General features: G+C 42.9%; 1 protein-coding gene across 3 annotated transcripts in view; it reads left to right on the top strand.

The window, feature by feature from the left end:
* The window catches only part of golm2 (golgi membrane protein 2), a 101,503-nt gene extending 78,265 nt beyond the window's left edge, over window positions 1-23,238 (top strand). For 2 of the 3 annotated variants that reach the window (XM_070858573.1, XM_070858571.1), the window contains 2 exons: window positions 2,279-2,446; window positions 20,941-23,238. In XM_070858573.1, the coding sequence (XP_070714674.1) occupies window positions 2,279-2,446; window positions 20,941-21,023 (251 nt within the window). In that variant the 3' untranslated portion in view covers window positions 21,024-23,238. The remainder of the gene's footprint in view (window positions 1-2,278; window positions 2,447-20,940) is intronic. The other variant, XM_070858572.1, reaches the window with a different exon arrangement.
* The last annotated feature ends 469 nt before the right edge of the window (window positions 23,239-23,707 follow it).

Here is a 23,707-nt window from a genome sequence, read left to right as displayed (position 1 = left end):
ATATTTATAATGGGAAATGTTTATATAAACTTGTCGCTGTGCAGTTTGGTTGACCACTGGGTTCCCGCAATTCTCAATGCTCTCAATGTTTTTTCATCAATTTTTTTTTTTAGCAACTGAAATTTCTAATGCCCAAAATAAGGGTTTAAGCAAATTTTTTTAAAATTACACATTTCACAGTAACTTGACCAAATTCATAATTTTGTATCTTTTAATGCCTTCATTAAAGATTTTACTGGAAGGCCTCAGCCTCTTTCAAAAGCCTGGGCTTGAAGTTGACACTTTTGCCCAGAACCTCAACACACTGTTGAATTTGGATTGTTTAGTCTGAGGATGTGCATTGTACTTTATTTCCCACGATAAATCAGTGCCATTCCTTCCACTACACTAAGTGATACAGGTTGAACCTCCCTTATCCGGGACTCTCTTATCCGGCATCGGCCCTCGTTGGCACCATTCCCGGCCACCGAGTGGCGCATGCGCAGAACTCCGACGTGAACAAATTGAAGTCCTTCCTCGCTGCCGACTCCCGCAATCGCTGGCCTGACTCCAACTTTAACAGCTTATATCTATGACAGAGATTCTAATACCCAAGATAGGGGGTGGCAAAGAGAGACAAAGGCAGAAAAAGGCAAACCGTTTCTTTCCTTATTCTAACTTGATAAAATTACATTTTGAAAGTCAACAAAGCCTTGGAAAAACGGATAGGAAGATAAGCCAGGAGGAGTGAAGCTGTTTGAAGGTTGAGGCCTTTGGCGTCTCGCTACTTGCCATTGCAAGGAACACTCGAGAGTGGGAAAGGGTTGAGGGTGAGGTGAGTGATAGCGGAGCAAGATGAGGATAAAGGGGTTGAACAGCTCATTCAAAGGGGGAAGAGGAAGGCGTATGAGGGTATGGTGAGAAGTGATGGGGAACATGCTTGGAGTGAAGGGGTGGCGGAAGCATGCTTGTTTGGGGGAGGCAGTGGGAAGGGTACCATTGAAGGCCGCATTTTCCCTGCAACCTTCAACCCTAAATGCAGTCTGTAGTTCTTTCCTGCCAAACTACCCACCAACCAAAAGGAAGGGAAAAGAGAGAGGAAGGAGAGATGGCAGCATGAAGACAACAGAGATAGGTAAGAGAGAAACAGTAATCTCGACTTAGTGTGCAACACCACATGAATCAACTATACATGTATACGTGTGTATACCTGTACTATTTTTATAACTATTTAGATACTAGAATCATTATAAAACACATTTGTTGGGAGAAGCAATGGTTTCTGAGCAGATTTCATTTGCACTCTGCACTTCCTCCAGAGCTAGTGGGGAGCATTTAAGCAACCAGATAAATAAATATTTTTTGAGTTTCAATAATATATTTGGTTTAAAAAAAAATTATACTATCTGGAGCACAATTTTCCCTTTTTAATAAACACTACAGCTTTAGGTTTGGAAAATGGATTGAATGATTTCCCTTCTCCTTTCCCTGTCCCACCAAACCATCAATAAAGGTCTAAACAGTCAAGCCATTATTAGGGCAAGTCATTTGTCGCGATGCCTTAATTGAACAACACTGAGTTTTTCTCCATTCTGTTTAGGGTTAGATGGCGTGGGGAGGAAGGAGGCTCCTGTGGAGCATAGACCAGTTGGGCCAAACATTCTGTTTCTGTGCTGTAAATACAGCAGAGTTGAATATTAATCCGAGATTGAAGCACTGCTTCCCTCCGCTTGCCTAAGACTGAAGGAAATTTCCAGCTGCTTGTACAGTTGTGCAATCTCTTCGGCTCCACTCTGCTCACTGGCACTTTAGTTCAAATTCTAACTTTAAATAGTGCCCAGCTGCACAAGAAGCTGCTATATTAACCAGCTGGAAACTGCCTTCACTGTAGAGCAGGAAGAGTGAGATAGAATACCAGCAGAGTTAAAACATTGTTGTTGATTTAAAGGGGAGAGCGCTTTTATGGGGCTGCAAGCAGTTTAAACCCTGCGACTTGCCTGTGGTTTTAGTCCATCACCCCGTGCTTTTGACTATCTTTTGATATGCTGCATGGTGTGCACTAGCCCGATTGAGCAGAGAAGATGAAATCGGATTGAAACTTCAGGGAATTCCAAAAGGCAAGTTTTTTTTGAGATGGTCCCGTTTCTGTTGGCATCCTCGTAAAAAGAAAAAAAAATAACAATTAGAGTTCTTTTGTTCTCCATTTTCAATATGGATTTCTGTCTCTTTTTTTACTCCCTCCCCCCCCCCCCCCCCCCCCCCCCTCTGCTTTCTCTCGCTTCTGACTTGGATTCCTCAGGCCAGTTCTTTGATGAGAATGAATCCCCCGCTGATCCGCAGCATGACTCTAAAGTGGCGGATTATAATGGGGATGATGGGAATGTGGGTGAGTATGAGGCAGACAAGCAGGCTGAGTTGGCCTACAATGAGGAAGAGGATGGTGATGGTGGGGAAGAAGACGTTCAAGGTGAGCTTGGGCCTTATTTCCTTGAAACTGAGCTGTGCTAAATCTGCGTGTGTTATCTGCTGAATATTTGCTTTAGGGCTCCCAAGGGTAGGTCATTTCCAATCCGACTGCTGTACTTTTCCCAATCTGTTGCTTTTTGAATTTTGATTAGCTTTGTTCTAAAACGATATGCATATTTTATATCACTACGACTCTAAATATCCAAATTCACAAACATCCGCAAACTTGCAGCAACAAACTATCTAGCCACGACATGAGCTGGTCAGTCCTAATTTAGAATACCATTTTTTCTTCTCCTCCCATGCCCCTTTTCTCTGTCTCTCTCTCTGTCTCTCTCTCTTCCCCCCCCCCTCCCCTCGCTCTGTCTTCCCCCTCTTCTCTTTCTCCCCCCCCCCCCCCCTCGCTCTGTCTTCTTTCCTCCCCCCGCCCCCCCAACCTCGCTCTGTCTTATTTCCTCCCTCCCTCGCACTCTTTCCCCCCCAGCCTCCCTCATTGTTGTGACAGACTTCAAGTCACATGGATTGGGCAGATACACAAACTCAGTATAATTCTTAGTATAATTTGCAACGTTGATTTTAAGGGAACAACTCCATCATATAACTAACTTCTCTTTTTTTTTATTATTTCCCTGCACTAAGTCCTTAGCCGGGTGGCACACACGCTACTTCCAGGCTTTGGCTAATCATGCTGTGTAACTGGTTTCTAGGACATGTGGAAGAGAATCCTCTATTCTCCTCCCTTTGTTTCCCCCGCCCCACAGTTTTGGGGACTGCCTGAATGAAATCAAACTTGTGTGGCATTGTAGCTGGTTTAAAGGGGGAAAGTTTATTACTATTTTTAATTGTCTTGATAACCCCTCATTTTGTAATTAAACAAAATACCTTTTGGAACATCAACAATGGCATCCACTGAAACATTTATACAAATATATAATACAGTCTGATGTATGAATCACTTTTTTCTATTTTATTGCCATTTCGGTTACAAACCAAACCAGTCAAAACTGATGTACAACTTTGTAATATTTAAAGCATACCAAAACATCTTGAAGGTGTGACTTGTATACCAGATGTTATAGTTTCTTCACTTTAGGAATAACCTAGCTGTGAACGTATTGTGAATGAGATTCAGAGTGCGTGTGCACCTTGGCATGGCCCTTGTGTGCTGTGCCATACCTCGGAGAGGTGTAACCGTTTCATCTCGTGGTGCAGCAGGCACACCCCGTGGCAGCTGAACTAGAACTGTTTTTGCCACAGCAAGGCACAAATAACATCCTCCCTGTAATGTATTTGCTTCATGGGTTCTTTGCTTAAGAATTCATAGCAACACATTGCTAATAAACCAATTAGTTTTTAATAGCAAAAGTTTAACAATCACACTACACATTACCAGTTTATCCACTAGGCTCTCAACCACTTGCCTCATTGGATCCCCTGAACTCAATTGGCTGGGGTTTTATTGAGTCTTGTGGCTAAGTCACTCACAATTCAACAGCTCTACAAATCTGTGATATACTCACAGGTGCATACATTACACTCCCAAAAGAAGAATATGCAGCAATGGGGAGATTAGGGTGGGATGGAGGGAACTGCATATTGGTGATCCAGTGTGTGAAGTGACACGGCGAAGTTTGCCCCCGTGACTAGCCACTCTGCAAATTCTCGATTCCAGCTGGGTTATCGTTTGGCGAGGTGGGGGGGGGTGGAATAAGGAGCAAGAGTAGGTAAAGCACTTTCTTGCAAATAGTGAAAAGAAAGACCGTTGCTCAGGTCTGCTCTTGTATATCCTCCAATGGCCAGCAGAACACATCGTCAACCTAATCTCCCTGCTGGGATCTGCACATGGGGTATCTAAACAGGATAAATGAAGAAGAGGCTTTTTTAAAAAAAAATACTTGGAGGAGAGCATAATAGATAATGCTCTCTAGTTTGTCCAAATACCGAGTGAGGCTTACTTTTCAAACTCATTCTCTTTCTCACCTGGATAAATTGGTAACATTGTATACCAAGTCGCAAGTCTAGCAAATGGATAGTGGTCTCTTTTAATGAAAGTATATAATCATGCAGATAACACATTTAGATTTAGTTTGTTTTATCTGCATGTTGCCGTCTGTTTCTCTGCGTGTATTACAAGTCTGACTGGTCAGTGTGTCCGCTGATACCTGCATGCAAAACCCAACCCCTCAAAAATGCGATGGCATCAATTTTTTCCACCACCTTTCCATCTCCTGCACCTCCAGCTGCATTCCACTGGTGCAACTCGTCCAAATGTGATGTGCATAGTGCTTTCATATTAATCATCGTTGTAATTTCTAAATTCAAAGTTATTCTGTCTTTGCGTCTTGAATGTTTAATTCATTAGTTTTGCTAGTTTTGCCGTAAATAATGTTCAATGATCAATTAATAAAATGTTAGAATCAGTAAAATTGGGGGTGGGGTATGGAGGAAGAGAGGTGAATTTGAGGAATCATGCCTGCACGAACTGAGTCTACATTTGGGTTTGCGCTTAGAACAAAATCGTTTCCATCGCCGTTGGGTTAATTTCTCCTCCTTGGAAATGGAATTTTGTTTCATTTAAGGTGATTTTAATCTGGTTTTTGCCCCTCCCAGAAGATCACATGGCTTCGGTTGGAGTGGAGTGTAGAAGGTTTCAATATAAGGGGTGTTGCAGTTGTGTGAGGCGGACTGGTTTGGCTGGGTGCTCTTTGCCTTTCCACCATTGTTCATTATTCGTAGGTTTATATGTAACCTTTAGGGCTGCTAACAGAGGGCCCTGCGGCTCTTTGTCGGCCGGCGTGGACACGATGGGCCGAAATGGCCGCCTCCTGCGCTGTAAATTTCTATGTTTCTATTTCCTCGTCTACTTGGAAAATTGTGTGGCGCCAAATTCAGCCGTGTATATCGTGTAACCTTGATGTACTGATTGTAGTCGTCATTTGTTTACAATCAAAATCTGCTTTCCAGAAACACTTGATGCTTTATTACAGTCAGCATTTATAGTAATCAGCGCAGTTTGGCGCTAATGATCACCTTCCCGTCTGCTGAAGGATAATTTTCTGAATTGTGCATATTATTGAACTAAAAGAGCCTGCATGTGAATGGAACATGAGGTTGATGTACGATTGCACAGTTAGCACATGAAGGGGTGAAGAGAGATGCAGAGGATGTCTCGGTGACTGTACTGCTGAGCACCCCTGGCCGTGCAAACCCTTGAACAGTAACCGGATCATTAATGATTTGCTCAGTCTGATGAGCTGCTCAGATTCTCCTCCCAATCAGAATTTTGGTGCTTTTGGTATTGGCAGTGTTTTCGAAACTTACAAACATAGAAAATAGGTGCAGTAGTAGGCCATTCGGCCCTTTGAGCCTGCACCACCATTCAATAAGATCATGGCTGATCATTCCCTCAGTACCCCTTTCCTGCTTTCTCTCCATACCCCTTGATCCCCTTAGCCGTAAGGGCCATATCTAACTCCCTCTTGATGCCAGTTCATTGGATATATTCAACAACTCTCTGCAGAAGGAAATTCCACAAGTTAACAACTCTGAGTGAAGAAGTTTCTCCTCATCTCAGTCCTAAATGGCCTACCCCTTATCCTAAGACGATGTCCCCTGGTTCTGGACTTCCCCAACATCGGGAACATTCTTCCCGCATCTAACCTGTCCAGTCCCGTCAGCATCTTATATGTTTCTGAGAGATTCCCTCTCATCCATCTAAACTCCAGTGAATAAAGGCCCAGTTGATCCAGTCTCTCCTCATATGACAGTCCAGCCATCCCTGGAATCAGTCTGGTGAACCTTTGCTGCACTCCCTCTATAGCAAGAATGTCCTTCCTCAGATTAGGAGACCAAAACTGAACACACTATTCCAGGTGAGACCTCACTAAAGCCGCCCTGCACAACTGCAGTAAGACCTCCCTGCTCCTATACTCAAATCCCATGGCTATGAAGGCCAACATACCATTTGCTGCCTTCACCGCCTGCTGTACCTGCATGCCCACTTTCAATGATTGATGAACCATGACACCCAGGTCTCGTTGCACCTCCCCTTTTCCTAATCTGCCATTCAGATAATCTGCCTTTGTGTGTTTTCCCCCAAAATGTATAACCTCACATTTATCCACATTATACTGCATCTGCTATGCATTTGCCCACTCACCTAACCTGTCCAAGTCACCCTGCGGCCTCTTAGCGTCCTCCTCACAGCTCACACCGCCACCCAGTTTAGTGTCATCCGCAAACTTGGAGATATTACACTCAATTCCTTCATCTAAATCGTTAATGTATATTGTATAAAGAGCTGGGGTGCCAGCACTCCACAAGTCACTGCCTGCCATTCTGAAAAGGACCCGTTAATCCTGACTCCCTGCTTCCCGTCTGCCAACCAGTTCTCTATCCATGTCAGTACATTACCCACAATACCATGCACTTTGATTTTGCATACCAATCTCTTGTGCGGGACCTTGTCACAAGCCTTTTGAAAGTCCAAATACACCACATCCACTGGTTCCCCCTTGTCCACTCTGCTAGTTACGTCCTCAAAAAATTCCAGAAGATTTGTCAAGCATAATTTCCCTTTCATAAATCTATGCTGACTTGGTCCGATCCTGTCACTGCTTTCCAAATGTGCTGCTATTTCATTCTTTAATAATTGATTCCAACATTTCCCCCACTACTGATGTCAGGCTAACCGGTCTATAATTACCCGTTTTCTCTCTCCCTCCTTTTTTTAAAAAGTGGTGTTACATTAGTTACCTTCCAGTCCATAGGAGCTGATCTAGAATCGATATACTATTGGAAAATGATCACCAATGCATCCACTATTTCTAGGGGCCACTTCCTTGAGTACTCTGTGATGCAGGCTATCAGGCTCCGGGATTTATCGGCCTTCAATCCCATCAATTTCCCTAACACAATTTCCCACCTAATAAGAATATCCTTCAGTTCCTCCTTCTCACTAGACCCACTGTCCCCCAGTACATTTGGAAGGTTATTTGTGTCTTCCTTCGTGAAGACCGAACCGAAGTATTTGTTCAGTTGGTCTGCCATTTCTTTGTTCTCCATTATAAATTCACCTGAATCTGACTGCAAGGGACCTACGTTTGTCTTCACTAATCTTTTTCTCTCCACATATTTATAGAAGCTTTTGCAGTCAGTTTTTATGATCCTTGCAAGCTTCCTCTCGTACTCTATTTTCTCCCTCTTAATTAAACCCTTAGTCCTCCACTGTTGAATTCTAAATTTCTCCCAGTCCTCAGGTTTGTTTTTCTAGCCAATTTATATGCCTCTTCCTTGGCTTTAACACTATCCTTAATTTTCCTTGTTAGCCATGGTTGAGCCACCTTCCCTGTTTTATTTTTGCTCCAGACAGGGATGTTTAATTGCTGAAGTTCATTCATGTGATCTCTAAATGTTTGCCATTGCTTATCCACCGTCAACCCTTTAAGTATCCTTTGCCAGTCTATTCTAGCCAATTCACTCCTCATACCGTCGAAGTTACTGTTCCTTAAGTTCAGGACCCTAGTTTCCGAATTAACTGTCACTCTCCATCTTAATAAAGAATTCTACCATATTATGGTCACTCTTCCCCAAGGGGCCTCGCACAACAAGATTGCTAATTAGTCCCTTCTCATTACACATCACCCAGTCTAGGATGGCCAGCTCGCGAGTTGGTTCCTCGACATATTGGTCTAGAAAACCATCATAATGCACTCTAGGAAATTCTTCTCCACCGCATTGCTACCAGTTTGATTAGCCCAATCAATATGTAGATTAAAGTCGCCCATGATAACTGCTGTACCTTTATTGCACACATCTCTTATTTCTTGTTTGATGCTGTCCCCAACTTCACTACTATTGTTTGGTGGTCTGTACACAACTCCCACTAACGTTTTCTGCCCTTTGGAATTCTGCAGCACCACCCATACCGATTCCACATCATCCAGGCTAATGTCCTTCCTTACTATTGCATTAATTTCCTCTTTAACCAGCAATGCCACCCCGCCTCCTTTTCCTCTCTGCCTATCCTTCCTAAATGTTGAATACCCCTGGATGTTGAGTTCCCAACCTTGGTCACCCTGGAGCCATGTCTCCGTGATGCCAACTACATCATATCCGTTAACTGTTGTCGGCGCAGTTAATTCGTTCGTTTTTCCGAATACTCCTCGCATTGAGGCACAGAGCTTTCAGGCTTGTCTTTTTAACACACTTTGCCCCTTTAGAATTTTTCTGTAATGTGGCCCTTTTTGTTTGTTGCCTTGAGTTTCTCTGCCCTCCACCTTTCTATCTTTGGCTTCTGCCTCTGTTTTATTTTCCTCTGTCTCCCTGCATAGGTTCCCATCCCCCTGCCATATTAGTTTAACTCCTCCCCAACAGCACTAGCAAACACTCCCCCTAGGGCATTGGTTCTGATCCTGCCCAGGTGCAGACCGTCCGGTTTGTACTGGTCCCACCTCCCCCAGAACCGGTTCCAGTGTCCCAGGAATTTGAACCCCTCCCTCTTGCGGCGCGTATTCATCTGAGCTATCCTGCGATTCCTACTCTGACTAGCACGTGGAGGTCCTTTTAGAATTTTTAATTTAGCTCCTAGCTCCCTAAATTCATCTCGTAGGACCTCATCCCATTTTTTTTACCTATATAGTTGGTACCTATATGCATCATGACAACTGGCTGTTCTCCCTCCCTTTTCAGAATGTCCTGCACCCTCTCCAAGACATCCTTTGCTCTTGCACCAGGGAGGCAACATACCATCCTGGAGTCTTGGTTGCGGGCGCAGAAATGCCTATCTATTCTCCTTACAATCGAATCCCCTATCACTATTGCTCTCCCACACTCTTTCCTGCCCGCCTGTGCAGCAGAGCTCCCCACGGTGCCATGAACTTGGCTGCTGCTCCCCCCTGATGAGTCATCCCCCCTCAACAGTACCCAAAGCGGTGTATCTGTTTTGCAGGGGGATGACTGCAGCGGACCCCTGCACTACCTTCCGTGCACTGCTCTTCCTGCTGGTCACCCATTTACTATCTGGCTGTGTACCCTTTACCTGCGGTAACACCAACTCGCTAAACATGCTATTCACGTCATTCTTAGCATCGTGGATGCTCCAGAGTGAATCCACCTGCAGCTCCAGTGCCGCAATGCGGTCTGTCAGGAGCTGGAGGCGGATACACTTCCCGCACACATCGTCGTCGGGGACACCAGAAGCGTCCCTGACTTCCCACATAGTACAGGAGGAGCGTAACACGTGTCCGAGCTGTCCTGCCATGACTTAACCCTTAGATAAACTTAATTTGGCAACAACAATGCTAAATGTTACTTACTGATAGAGAAAAGAAAAAAGAAAAGCTACTTACCAATCACTTACCCCCTTGGCTGTGATGTCACCTTTCAATTACTTTCTACTTTTTTGCCTTCTCGCCCTGCTGCAGCTGCACTGGCTGGCCTCTCGCCGACTCACGAACTCTCGCCGACTCATCAACGCTGGGCCTTTTTATAGGCCTCCCCACGCTGCCTCTCGCCGACTCACCAACGCTGGCCCTTTTTATATTCAGTTCTGGTGATATTTATGGTTACTAGCCAAACAGTTGCTGTAACTGGATTCCATTGTGTATATACCATCATAGGTGGGCCCTTGAACTAGGATGACTTGCTTCCACGAGAGTTCACAGATGTTTCAATGAAGGACCAGATGTTCCAGTCTTGAACTTCAGTTGAAGGGGTGGAAGATGCCTGTGCGTGGATTTTTTTAATATGTGGTGACCATTGCACACCAGCCACCACACGGGCTTGACAGAGCTAGGCCTTTATCCAGTGGCAAGGATTAACCAGATCGACTGGAGACTATTTCTCGCCCACGATGTATATACACCTTCTCCTTGAATGTGGATTCTGTTTGTTTTTTAAAGGAGAAATCATTTGTTGAAATTAAAGATGGTTTTCTCTGCCAATGGGGCACAGTGCCAGACTGGGACCAAATCCTTAATTCCATTGGTTATTTTTCCCTAGATCACCTTTTTTTCTGACTTTTAAAGGCGTCCCTTCCACTTGGTACATTGAAACATTTAACAAACTATCATTTTTATTTTATTTTCATGTTCCTTTTATTGCAGTATCGTGAATGCTGAGAAACCTAATGCTTCGACAAATCAATTTCCGCCCCCTGACTGAGCATTGCTTCATGTTTAAGTACAAGGAGTAGATTTATAGGTGCAATAAAAAGATTGTTCAAAATGAAAAACACTCTACACCTTGTGGATTGGGCTCAAATTTCCTGTGTATGTTGTAAAGCTTTTAAAGTTCCCCTCCGGAATCTACAGTTACAGAGGAAGGCCATTTAGTTTGGCACTCAAGAGTCTACAATTCCCCTCTCCTTCTCCCCCACACCCACCTCATAACGTGCAGCGGTTGACTTGAATTATTCTAGAGTTTTTGCCTCCAATACTCCAGTACATCCATTCCAAATATCGACCCACCTTCTGAAGAACTTCCTGATGGTCAGTTCTAGAATTGCCCTTTATTAGTTTGAACCTGTGCTCCTTATCCCTGCCATGGTTTAATTTGAAAGTTTTCCAGATATGCTTTCTCTATGCCGTTTATTAGCTATATAATTAAAAAAAAATATATATATATTTGAATACTTATTTGGCTGAAACAAGCAATGTAAGCATATTGATTCACCTGAGATATAGTTCAGCAAAGATCATAGTCAACCGCTTAGAATACTGATGCAATCATCGCCTGGGAAAGACCCCACCAACATTTACCGGGAGCTGGATTGTCAATTTCCCGCTCCCGGTTGGTGTATCGACACATGAGACGGAACAGTTGTGGCTTCAGTCTGACTGAGACAAACCGAAGCTAAGGTGGGGCCTGGGGCACGGACCGACCCAGCTAGCGCCTGCTCTATTCCTGCCGATAGTCTCATTCCCTCTCTCTCTGCTGCCTCTTCAAATAAGTTGTCTCTTTGCTCCTCCTGACTCATTTCAAGGCTCTGCCGGCAGTGCCACGGTTTTGTTTAGTTGAATTAAAAACAGAAAATGGTGGAAACACACAGCAGGTCGGGCAGCATCTGTGGAGAGACGAAGGGTAGGGTTAGCGTTTCCGGTCGATGACCTTTTCCCGTCATTGGGGGTAATTTTAACCGAACTGGCCAGGTGGTAAACTCTGGATCGGGTGGAACGCCGGTTTTATACCCTGCCCAAAACTGATTGCAGTGGAGAGTAAAATAAGGCTGGGTGTAAAACCAGTGTTGCTCCCGATCCTGTCCGTTTCCCGATGGGAGACATTGGTTAAAATTGGCCCCGTTTACTCTGTTTCTCTCTCCACAGATGCTGCCCTGAAGTGCTGAGTGTTCACACCATTTTCTGTTTTTTTTTTTCCTTTTTTTAAAAATATATTGTTGGGTTGAATGCCAGCTATAAATGTTGGGAACTGGTGTTTTTGCCCCTTCAGCTGCTGCATGGGTTGGGGTCTGGGGACAAAGTAATGGACAAGTGCGAGTTGGAGTTGGACAGGGGCTGACTCTGCTGGGTTTGGGTTCTTCTGCAGACACTTCCCCCGAGTGCTCATCAGCAGCACCTTTGAGGCAAAGGATGTGTCGATGCTGAAGGAATCCCTCTGCCTGAGATTACAAAGATACGAAATGGGCAGGAAAAAAAAACAGTCGGTCCATCCAGCCTGCTCCCCACACGTGATGGCTGGAGCATTGTGACTAAATACTTCCCTCCCTCCCCCACCCCCACAGCCATGCAATCTCCTGGGAGAGCTCAAAGGCCCCAGGGCAATAAGGGAGAAAATTCCACTCCGACCCTCCCCTCGGACAGTCCGAAGCAGTCCAGCAGATCACGTGGATCAAGTGTTATGATTCAGCCACGTTATTTAAAAATAATAGGACAGCTTTCAAATAAGTAAAAGTGCAGGGTCAGATTGTGGGATAGGTTTTGTAGAGAGGCTTTTGCTCCCAAGTTCTGGTTTCCCGCAGGCTTGGCTCAGCCTTGCTTTTATTATGATTTCACTCAGTTTCTGGAAAATAAACTAGCAATGTGGCGGCAGCATGTGCACTTGTTCGCCCTGTTCCTCAATACTCCTTTTGATGCACAGCTCCCTGGCAGGTTCAGAGTTTGCTTGGGCATCCTCATCCTCCCCTGCAGTATCCTCCGAGTGAATAGCAAACTGTTCAGGTAAAAGGAGAAAGCAGAAAGAATGATGAGGGGGGGGGGAAAAGTGAAATGTAAGAGAAAAGACGAGGGGGGGGGGGGGGAAAAGTGAGAAGAAAGCAATTCAGTAACCAACTACAGGAGATGTTGTTCGCAGACCCACCATTACCAGCTTCTTTAGAGGGGTGTGAGAGGTTGTGATTTTTGATGCACTCGGCTTGATAAAGTTTGGGGTCTATTGAATCCGTCTTGTTCACATTGATTGTCCAGAGTGAATAATGCCTTGAATGAGTTTTGAGAGAAGAATGTGTGTGTATGGGTCCTCCCTTTGTTTACCAGACATTTTGCTAATGTTTTTGATCTTATTCTTGTGCTGTACTTTTCTCTCCTCCCTCTACGTATTTCCCTTTTTTTTGCTGGCGTTTGACTTCGGCCCGATTGCACGTGCCTAACTGTTCCCTGAGCTGCACATACGGCTTGCTGGCTCCTGCTATTTCCACTCGCCACCAAGGCCTAGTCTTGTATAACGTCACATCTTTCAGTTGCTTCCTTCCAAGGCTAAAAAGCCCAAGTTTGTCCAATCTTTCTTCATGACTGAATCCTCTGATTGGATTCCATCTTGTGCTCCTTCTCTGGACAGTCTCCGGGGCTTGAATGTGTTCTGGTGGGAAGAGCTGGACCCATTGCTCTGTGATCTTCCCAGAACACTGCACAGTTTAAGTATGTTCTCCTCTCGTCTCTTTTAGTACCCTAGCATAAATAACCATCAGTCCTGGGGATTTCTTTGTTTTGACCCCTTTTGACCTGACTGGCATCGCCATCTAATTTATGTCAAATATCACTTGTGTTTGAATTATCACTGTTTACAGTGGGTGTGTTTCTCTTGTCATTGCTGATTAATAGTCTTTGAAGAAAGTAATCATTTAGTGTCTACACATCTAAAGATAGATTCTCTCATCCTCCATATATTAGCATTCTTTAGGTTTTTTTTACTTCTAACTGCTCATCAACTGTTCTGAGACTGAAAGATTACCTGAGATCTTTTGGTGAATCTATATTCCATCTGTAGACTTACTCTGCAAATGTATTTGTACTGTGCATCTTTCGTGTTACCATGGTGAAATTCCGGGTGGACCATGGAATTAATATTCACCAATCTATAGTCCCTTGAAAGAAGCTGCCTGAACCTGGCCTGACTGCTGTATGGAGCTACTTGTCCTCCGAACCGAAAGCCACTCGAGATGCACCTACAAATAGCAGGCAACATCCAATTTGTTTGTAGAGAACAGACTACAGACATTTCCTATGGAAACTTTGCTAGTTATTTTCAACACTTTACTGAGCTGATTCGATTGATCAGAGTATATACACTTTGCTGTCTACAAATAAATTTGTGTTCTCTCCAGTGATTTTGCAGACTTTAGTGTCCTTGTTCCTAAAAGCTATTTGACATCTTAAATATGCTCTGCTGCCTCAACAAAAAGGAACTAAATCTATTCCTGATGCTGTGGCCACTTGCAATGTGCAACTTTAAGGATGAAATCATGTTCCTTTTTGTGATGATTGACATTTTTTGTTGTTGAATGAGTGAACTGCAAGCTGACCTGTGACAGACTGGACTGTGCCAAGGTTCTTGGAGCTTGTTCTGAACTTTCACTCCTGGTGCTCAGCATTCCCCCGTCACTGAAGAAACATTGCCCGTCATGGTTAAGCTGCTGAGAGAAGACTCTGGTCCTCCTATAATGGGGGAATATTCAGCTTGGAATCAACTTGGCCGCTCTTGTGTGTCGAGCAGCTGGAGAAAGCCAGGAGCAGCTGCTTTCTGATTTAATATTTACCAACCAAATTAGGACCGTAACTTCACTCGGTTGTTTACGGTCTTACAGGCAGCATCCATCGTGCTTCCAGGCGATAAATCTACCCATTGGCTGTCAAAATCCATCTTAAACTGCTGCCTATCAATGTATGGATCAAATGCTGCGGCTGATCTTTGAACATAAGAATTAGGAGCATGTGTCGGCCATTCGGCCCCTCAAGCCTGCTCTGCCATTTAATAAAATCACGGCTGATCTTCTACCTCAACTCCACTTGCCTGCACTATCTTCATATCCCTTGGTTCCCTTAATATTCAAACATTCATCGATCTCTGTCTTGAATATACGACTGAGCCTCCACAGCTCTCGGGTAGAGAATTCCAAAGATTCACCACCCTCTGAGTGAAGAAATTTCTCCCCATCTCAGTCCTAAATGGCCGACCCCTTATTCTGAGACTGACCCATGGTTCTAGACTCCCCAGCCCGGAGGAAACATCCTCCCTGCATCTACTCTGTCGAGCCCTGTAAGAATTTTGTATGTGCCAATGACATCACCTCTCATTCTTCTAAACTCTCGAATATCGGCCTAGTCTACTCCATCTCTCCTCATAGGGCAATCCCCCATCCCAGGAATCAGTCTGGTGAACCGTCATTGCACTCCCTCTATGTTAAGTATATCCTTGCTTGGGTAAGGAGACCAAAACTTCAGGTGTGGTCTCACCAGGGCCCTATATAATTGCAGTAAAACGTCTTTACTCTTCTAATCAAATCCTCTTGTAATAAATGCCAACATACCAATTGCCAGCTGTACCTGCATATTAACTTTCAGTGATTTAGTGTACAAGAATACCCAGCTCCCTCAACACCAACATTTCCCAATCTCGGTCCATTTTAAAAAATACTCTGCTTTTCTATTTTTCTTATCAGTGGATAACTTCACATTTCTCCACATTATATCTGTTTTGCCATGTTCTTGCCCACTCACTTAGCCAGTCTATATCCCCTTGAAGCCTACATAAGAACATAACATAAGAATTAGGAACAGGAATAGGCCATCTAGCCCCTCGAGCCTGCTCCGCCATTCAACAAGATCATGGCTGATCTGGCCGTGGACTCAGCTCCACTTACCCGCCCGCTCCCCATAACCCTTAATTTCCTTATTGGTTAAAAATCTACCTATCTGTGACTTGAATACATTCAATGAGCTAGCCTCAACTGCTTCCTTGGGCAGAGAATTCCACAGATTCACAACCCTCTGGGAGAAGAAATTCCTTCTCGACTCTGTTTTAAATTGGCTCCCCCATATTTTGAGGCTGTGCCCCCTAGTTCTAGTCTCCCTGACCAGTGGAAACAACCTCTCTGCCTCTATCTTGTCTATCCCTTTCATTATTTTAAATGTTTCTATAAGATCACCCCTCATCCTTCTAAACTCCAACGAGAAAAGACCCAGTCGACTCAATCTATCATCATAAGGTAACCCCCTCATCTCCGAAATCAGCCTAGTGAATCGTCTCTCTACCCCCTCCAAAGCTAGTATATCCTTCCTTAAGTAAGGTGACCAAAACTGCACGCAGTACTCCAGGTGTGGCCTCACCAATACCCTATACAGTTGCAGAAGGACCTCCCTGCTTTTGTACTCCATCCCTCTCACAATGAAGGCCAACATTCCATTCGCCTTCCTGATTACCTGTTGCACCTGCTAACTAACTTTTTGGGATTCATGCACAAGGACCCCCAGGTCCCTCTGCACCGCAGCATGTTGTAATTTCTCCCCATTCAAATAATCCCTTTTACTGTTTTTTTTTTTTTCCCCCCAAGGTGGATGACCTCACACTTTCCAACATTGTATTCCATCTGCCAAACCTTAGCCCATTTGCTTAACCTATCTAAATCTCTTTGCAGCCTCTCTGTGTCCTCTATACAACCCGCTTTCCCACTAATCTTTGTGTCATCTGCAAATTTTGTTACACCACACTCTGTCCCCTCTTCCAGGTCATCTATGTATATTGTAAACAGTTGTGGCCCCAGCACCAATCACTGTGGCACACCACTAACCACCGATTTCCAACCCGAAAAGGAGCCATTTATCCCGACTCTCTGCTTTCTGTTAGCCAGCCAATTCTCTATCCATGCTAATACATTTCCACTGACCCCGCGTATCTTTATCTTCTGCAGTAATCTTTTGTGTGGGACCTTATCAAATGCCTTTTGAAAATCTAAATACACCACATCTATCGGTACACTCTATCCACCATGTTCATTATATCCTCAAAGAATTCCAGTAAATTAGTTAAACATGATTTCCCCTTCATGAATCCATGCTGCGTCTGCTTGATTGCACTATTTCTATCTAGATGTCCCGCTATTTCTTCCTTAATAGTTTCAAGCATTTTCCCCACTACAGATGTTAAACTAACTGGCCTATAGTTACCTGCCTTTTGACTGCCCCCTTTTTTAAACAGAGGCGTTACATTAGCTGCTTTCCAATCCGATGGTACCTCCCCAGAGTCCAGAGAATTTTGGTAGATTATAACGAATGCATCTGCTATAACTTCTGCCATCTCTTTTAATACTCTGGGATGCATTTCATCAGGGCCAGGGGACTTGTCTACCTTGAGTCCCATTAGCCTGTCCAGCACTACCCCCCTAGTGATAGTGATTGTCTCAAGGTCCTTCCTTCCCACATTCCTGTGACCAGCAATTTCTGGCATGGTTTCTGTGTCTTCCACTGTGAAGACTGAAGCAAAAGAATTGTTTAAGGTCTCAGCCATTTCCACATTTCCCATTATTAAATCCCCCTTTTCATCTTCTAAGGGACCAACATTTACTTTAGTCACACTTTTCCATTTTATATATCTGTAAAAGCTTTTACTATCCGTTTTTATGTTTTGCGCAAGTTTACCTTCGTAATCTATCTTTCCTTTCTTTATTGCTTTCTTAGTCATTCTTTGCTGTTGTTTAAAATTTTCCCAATCTTCTATTTTCCCACTAACCTTGGCCACCTTAGACATATTGGTTTTTAATTTGATACTCTCCTTTATTTCCTTGGTTATCCACGGCTGGTTATCCCTTCCCTTACCGCCCTTCTTTTTCACTGGAATATAATTTTGTTAAGCACTATGAAAGAGCTCCTTAAAAGTCCTCCACTGTTCCTCAATTGTGCCACCGTTTAGTGTTTCCAGTCTACTTTAGCCAACTCTGCCCTCATCCCACTGTAGTCCCCTTTGTTTAAGCATAGTACGCTCGTTTGAGACACTACTTCCTCACCCTCAATCTGTATTACAAATTCAACCATTCTGTGATCACTCATTCCGAGAGGATCTTTTACTCGGAGATCGTTTATTATTCCTGTCTCATTACACAGGACCAGATCTAAGATAGATTGCTCCCTTGTAGGTTCTGTAACATACTATTCTAAGAAACAATCCCGTATGCATTCTATGAATTTCTCCTCCAGGCTACCCTGTACGATTTGATTTGACCAATCGATATGTAGGTTAAAATCCCCCATGATTACTGCCGTTCCTTTTTCACATGCCTCCATTATTCCCTTGATTATTGCCCGCCCCACCGTGAAGTTATTATTTGGGGGCCTATAAACTACGCCCACCAGTGACTTTTTCCCCTTACTATCTCTAATCTCCACCCACAATGATTCAACATTTTGTTCATTAGAACCAATATCATCTCTCACAACTGCCCTGATATCATCCTTTATTAACACAGCTACCCCACCTCCTTTCCCTTCTTGTCTATCTTTCCAAATCGTCAGATACCCCTGTATGTTTAATTCCCAGTCTTGGCCCCCCCTGCAACCATGTTTCTGTAATGGCCACCAAATCATACCCATTTGAAATGATTTGTGCCGTCAACTCATTTACTTTATTTCGAATGCTGCGTGCGTTTAGGTAGAGTGTTTTAATACTAGTTTTTAAACCATGATTTTTAGTTTTGACCCCTCCTGCAGAGCCTCTTTGCATTCTCCTCATAACTTACATTCCCACCTAGCTTTGTATCATTAGCAAACTTGGATATATTACATTTGGTCCCCTCATCACAATCTAGATCAATGATTTGGAATAGCTGAGGCCCAAGCACCGATCCTTGCAGTACCCCACTAGTTACAGTCTGCTTACCCAAAAAGCACCTGTTTACTCCTACTCTCTGTTTTCAGTCTGTTAACCAATCCTCAATCCTAGCTAGTATATTACCCCCAATCCCATGAGTCCTAATTTTGTTTAATAACCTCTTGTGTGGCACCCTATCGAATGCCTTCTGAAAATCCAAATACACCACATCCACTGGTTCCCTTATCTTTCTGCTAGTTATAACCTCAAAAAACTCTTAACCGGTTCGTCCAATGTGATTTCCCTTTCATAAATCCGTGTTGGACAATGCATTTGCTGAATGCAGACTTTCTGCGGGACTGTTCCTTGGCACTTGCACATAACACAGCTGCTGGAATGTCTGTGGAGTTGCAGTCCCATGTGTCTGCTCCTCTTCCGTGAGTTCCACTTGTATTTGGTCAGATCAGCATCTGAAGGTGCGTTTTCCACTCTGTTCATGGTGGTTCTGATCTAAAATGGCAGATGTCCAGGTGTATGGAACAAGACCCTGAATTGAAGGGAGCGCGGTCTCCACTGGGTATATCTGCATCAAAATGGTTTTTTTTAAAATAAATGTGGGTTTGTGTTTCAGTTTGTGCATCGAACTAGAATTGATGCCAGGGTCTGTAGATTAAGTGGTGAATCGAAAGATTAATTTTTTTTAAATATATAATTTAAAAACAACAGCACATAGATGCCAGAAATGTAAACCAGGAACGTGTGAGCTGATTGAAATGGGGTTGTGCTTTTAGCTGACAGTTGGAATGAAGAGGGGTGGGCGGAGGCTCGTGTGGAGCATAAGAACATAAATAGGAGCAGGAGTCGGACATCTGGCCCCTTGAACACCGGCACGGACCAGTTGGGCCAAATGGCCTGTTTCTGTGCTGTAAATTCTGCTCTATGTAAAAGGGCCAAGCATTTTACAGCCGGTAACTGCCCCCTTTTGTGTATTGTAATTAGAAAGTATTGCCCATCCCAAGTTTGATGCAACAGGGGGACATTGGTGAACCAGTTGAGTTTTTGCGGCGGTCTGACAGTTTTATACACTCCTTTGCTGGTGCCAGCTTTTTATTGGCAAGTGTTTTGGGCCGGCTTTGGGTTCTCGAGCTGTGGTGGGATCTGGACTCACGTTCTCAGAATTATTAGTCCAGGCCTTGCCAGCGAACCCCACATTCTGAGAGTGAATAATAATGAATACATTTTTTTTAAACTAACAGCAAAGACTTCATAAAATTGGGGGATTGAATTGGCTATAGAGTTTCAGTTTGTGTCTTTGCATTAGTTTGCTAACTTACTGCACAATGAAACGATGTTATGTGAGTTCGTGCTTGCAGTTCAGTTGGCCAGCTCCCAATTTCCTCCCGTTGGAAGGAGCTGCTGAACGTAGATGCCAACTTCTTATCCCACCCTGCTGAGTTACTCTTGCGTCGCAGGCTATTGAGACAGTGGTTGGGTTGTAGTCTCAGTTAAACTGATGTATAATGAACAGGCAAAAATATGCTGTGATCATGTAGCTTGTCCTGCAATGTACTGGGCTCTTTAGACCTCATTATGAGACCTGAATGGATTTTAAGTTGTAGCCATCTAGGAATGTAGGAATTACCATTGTAAGGTACAATTGTAGGAACTGATATTTGGGAACTATTCGTGGCCCAAAATTATATAGATGCAACTTGTCTTGATTGCTTTACAAAACAGTATAGTTTGAGTAGTTGTCAGTAGCATTAATTAGATAACTAGTAAATGTTATAAACTGCCTTACTTACAGTGGCTATTGTATTACTGCACTCACTTTGCTGGTACTAGCAAGGTTTCAGTTTAAATGACTTCTCGAGTGGCTCAGTGGAGAAGAACATTCTTGGTCTGGTACTTGGCCATAGCTGCCAAGAAGACCCCAGGATTAATCTGTCTGCGCTGAGTTCGAGAATGTCAGCCAGACAGCTTCGGGTATCCTGCCGTCAGCTTGTGTGTTCACTGGTGAGGAAGGAGAAACATTGGCAGGGTTCCCTGCTCCTGATTGCGGCCCAGTGGCCCCCACTGTGGGCATGCATGCACTTGGGTAAGGACAGAATCTGTCTCTGCTGTGATTCCCTCCAAGGTCGAATAGCAACGGCAGCACTCGCTACATAAGCTCACACATGAATAATAGCCACTGCATGAGCTACTGGAGCCATGGGTCAGTGCCTTCAGAAAAGCACAGATGGAGAAGAGAATCTCCAAATTCTAAATACAGTTCCATTTTGTGCTTTTTAAATATAATTTTCTTGGCTTCAATCAAGAATGAAGTGATATTTGATCCAAGAGTTAGAATTTTGGGCTAATTTTTTTTTAAATTCTATATATTGTGTGCATCTATTAATAAAACAAAGACTATTTCTGAAGCTACATATCTAATTCTATTGATTCTCTCATTTCCAACGGCAGATGAGGAGGACCAAGACCTTCCAGGGGACGTGAACAACCCTGCTGTGTACGAAAATCGCCGCTTCGCAGCCGACGCTTTGTAACAGTTTGCCACGTGTCTGAGTCCAGGGTGATAGGCTGTGGAAGGAATCTTGATTCTGACTCTTGACGCAATAACACACACTCGCTGTACAGTATGCTATGGCCTTTTCCTTTTACAAGTGCATTACTTGATAAATTTCAGAACTTCTGGTGGTGATGTCTGGTGAAATCGAAGGAGGTGATGCAGACTAATATTTCTTAAAGATTATAAGCAAATTGTTTAGATTGATTTATAACTGCAAACATTTGGGGGGTGGGGGGGGGAAAGGAGAAGGAATTTCATTTACCTCTGTACATTATTTTGTATATTTTGTACTTTTGAAGATTTTATGAACAGAATTTAGTTTTCATTTTGAGCAAGGTTCAGAGTTCACTAAACCATTACATCAAAATAAAATCGGCAAACTGTCCAGACTAGCAGTAATCTGCTATATTCAGGTTAATCGAAGTAGCATTTGAGAACTGATCTGTTTAAATTTACTATATTTAAAAAAAAAAACTTAGCAACTAAATAACTAAACATTTGACCTTGTACAGCCATAAGATGTCATTTTGCTTGGAGTGAAGTTTTTGCATTGTGCTGTAAAACAGTAAATATTGTCTCTTGGCTCTTTTGGGAGAAGTGACGAGAATTTGTTCTGGTGGTATGAACGGACTCTAACTTTTTAAATGCGAGAAGAATGTATATATGGTGGTGATTGACAAATGCAATGCAGCAAATGGAATTCATCAGAAATGCCTTCAGTGGCAGCAGAGTTTGGATATTGATTTTTCTCTCTCACGTTCCTTTCGTTGCTTCCATCAACATGTGTATTGCCCTGTAAATAAAAACCAGGGACTGTAATGAGACGTGGAACAGTGCTACCTGCAGCTGGGTATGGAGTGTGCTGTTTCGTGGAGAAGTTGCTCGATCCAAGAGTGTTAACACAGCGGAACTCTGAAACAGAGCGATAAGGAAAACCATCTTAAACTGTCTTACAGAATGACCCTCCTGTGGGTTGGGTTACTTCTGGTGGGGAAAGTACTAATACAAGATCTTTTATTTTTTAAAAAAATGGATTAAACATTTGTCATCTCCTGATCTATTCTGCTTGGTGAAAATTGTCATGTCTGTAACACAAACTGACATTAAATAAAATATAAAGCAAACACATGTTGGTGTTTTAGAATGGCTTTCATTCCTTGTGAGATACAGTTAGCCACTCTTGTGGAACTGAAAATCGTAACAATGGTTTCAATATTGCATTATCCTCTATATATAACAGTCAACAGGCAGTAAAATGTTGCACTATCACTTTTAAAAGTGACTGTTGTAGATTTTTTTACATTGTACAAAAGAAATGTATAACCCTCTAATTTACTGTTGGAGCATGAGGCAAAAAAATACTGTGAATACACAAATTGCAGACTTGGAAAATGATAGAAATGTATTGCAATATACTAGTTCCATGAATTTGAAATCTTGTTTAGAGTTAGAATGTTTATTAGGTGTAATGAATTTGATTACAAAGTTTGTACTTTTTAAAAAAAAAAAAATTATAATTATGATCTGAGCAAAAATTGGGATTTCCAAGGGTAGGGAAATAATACATTGTTCCTTTTTAAGCCTAATCTGATGAGTTTAAAAAGTAAAATATTGCAGTATGTACTCTATTGAAGAACTCTAAATCACGACAGACCTTTTTAATATAACCCTTCTAACTTCATGTGGGGTGAGGTAGCCCACAATAGGAATTATACCTGTAATACAATTCCATGAAATGTGGGATCCTATCAGTGCCATTGAGTAGACACTGGAATGCAATATTTAAAAATGTTGCATTTTTAAGTAAGTGATTAACAATCTGATAACTGAGTGAATTATACAGCTCATTCTTGGACCTTCTGACCAGTAAATTGCTTCATTTCGGTGGTTCATGGCAACATCTGAAACATTCGATTTAGATTACAGCATTTCTAACGTGCTTCCAGGTATCTTCTTCTTTAATTGGCAAACTTAGTGCTGTATCAAATATCAGTGTAGTCCTGCCTCTTGTGTGCAGCTTTTTAGGAGGGCTGGGGTTGGTTCTTTTACCAAGTTAAATAATTGCATTGAATTTTCTGCTTTTGAAATGTTACACCCTGTGTTGTAAAACTGTAGGAAGATGCTGCATGGTACCATGGTTTCTGTTCATCTGATTTGTTTACAAAACTTTGAATAAACCGTTTTTTTCTTGAGTTGACATGGTGAGTGTGTTTGTGGAATACGGTCGATGTTATACCTGCACTGTTTAGAAGAACCACAGCTCGTGCAGCTAGACACTGCCCGAAAACAAAATGCACGTTCCATTCAAGTTACAGACTTTTTAAAAGGAGTGTGATGTTCATTTTCTTTAGTGTATATACAATCTTCTTGTATTTTCTGATGAGCAGAATAAAAAAGGGTTTATCAGTTACTTGGGAGATGAGAACTTTTCATGATTTTGGGGAGGGGAAGGAGGGAGCATGTTTTAGACCTCTGCAACTTCATCTACACTGAAAATTCTAAACGGACATTGACTTGTCACCTATATGGCTGAAGTTCAAATCCAGCCTAGACAGTGGGGTAAAAACACTGGCTATTGAAAAGGCCTGTATGAAATGAGTTTGGGGTAGATCGCAATCTAGTTCTCTTTGGGTAAATTATCCCTAATTTAGTACAGGTTGA

Source organism: Pristiophorus japonicus, chromosome 17, assembly GCF_044704955.1.
Source record: "Pristiophorus japonicus isolate sPriJap1 chromosome 17, sPriJap1.hap1, whole genome shotgun sequence".
Taxonomy (NCBI): Eukaryota; Metazoa; Chordata; class Chondrichthyes; family Pristiophoridae; genus Pristiophorus; species Pristiophorus japonicus.
Note: the sequence above shows the minus strand (reverse complement) of the source record. Positions and strands in the feature narration are given on the sequence as shown.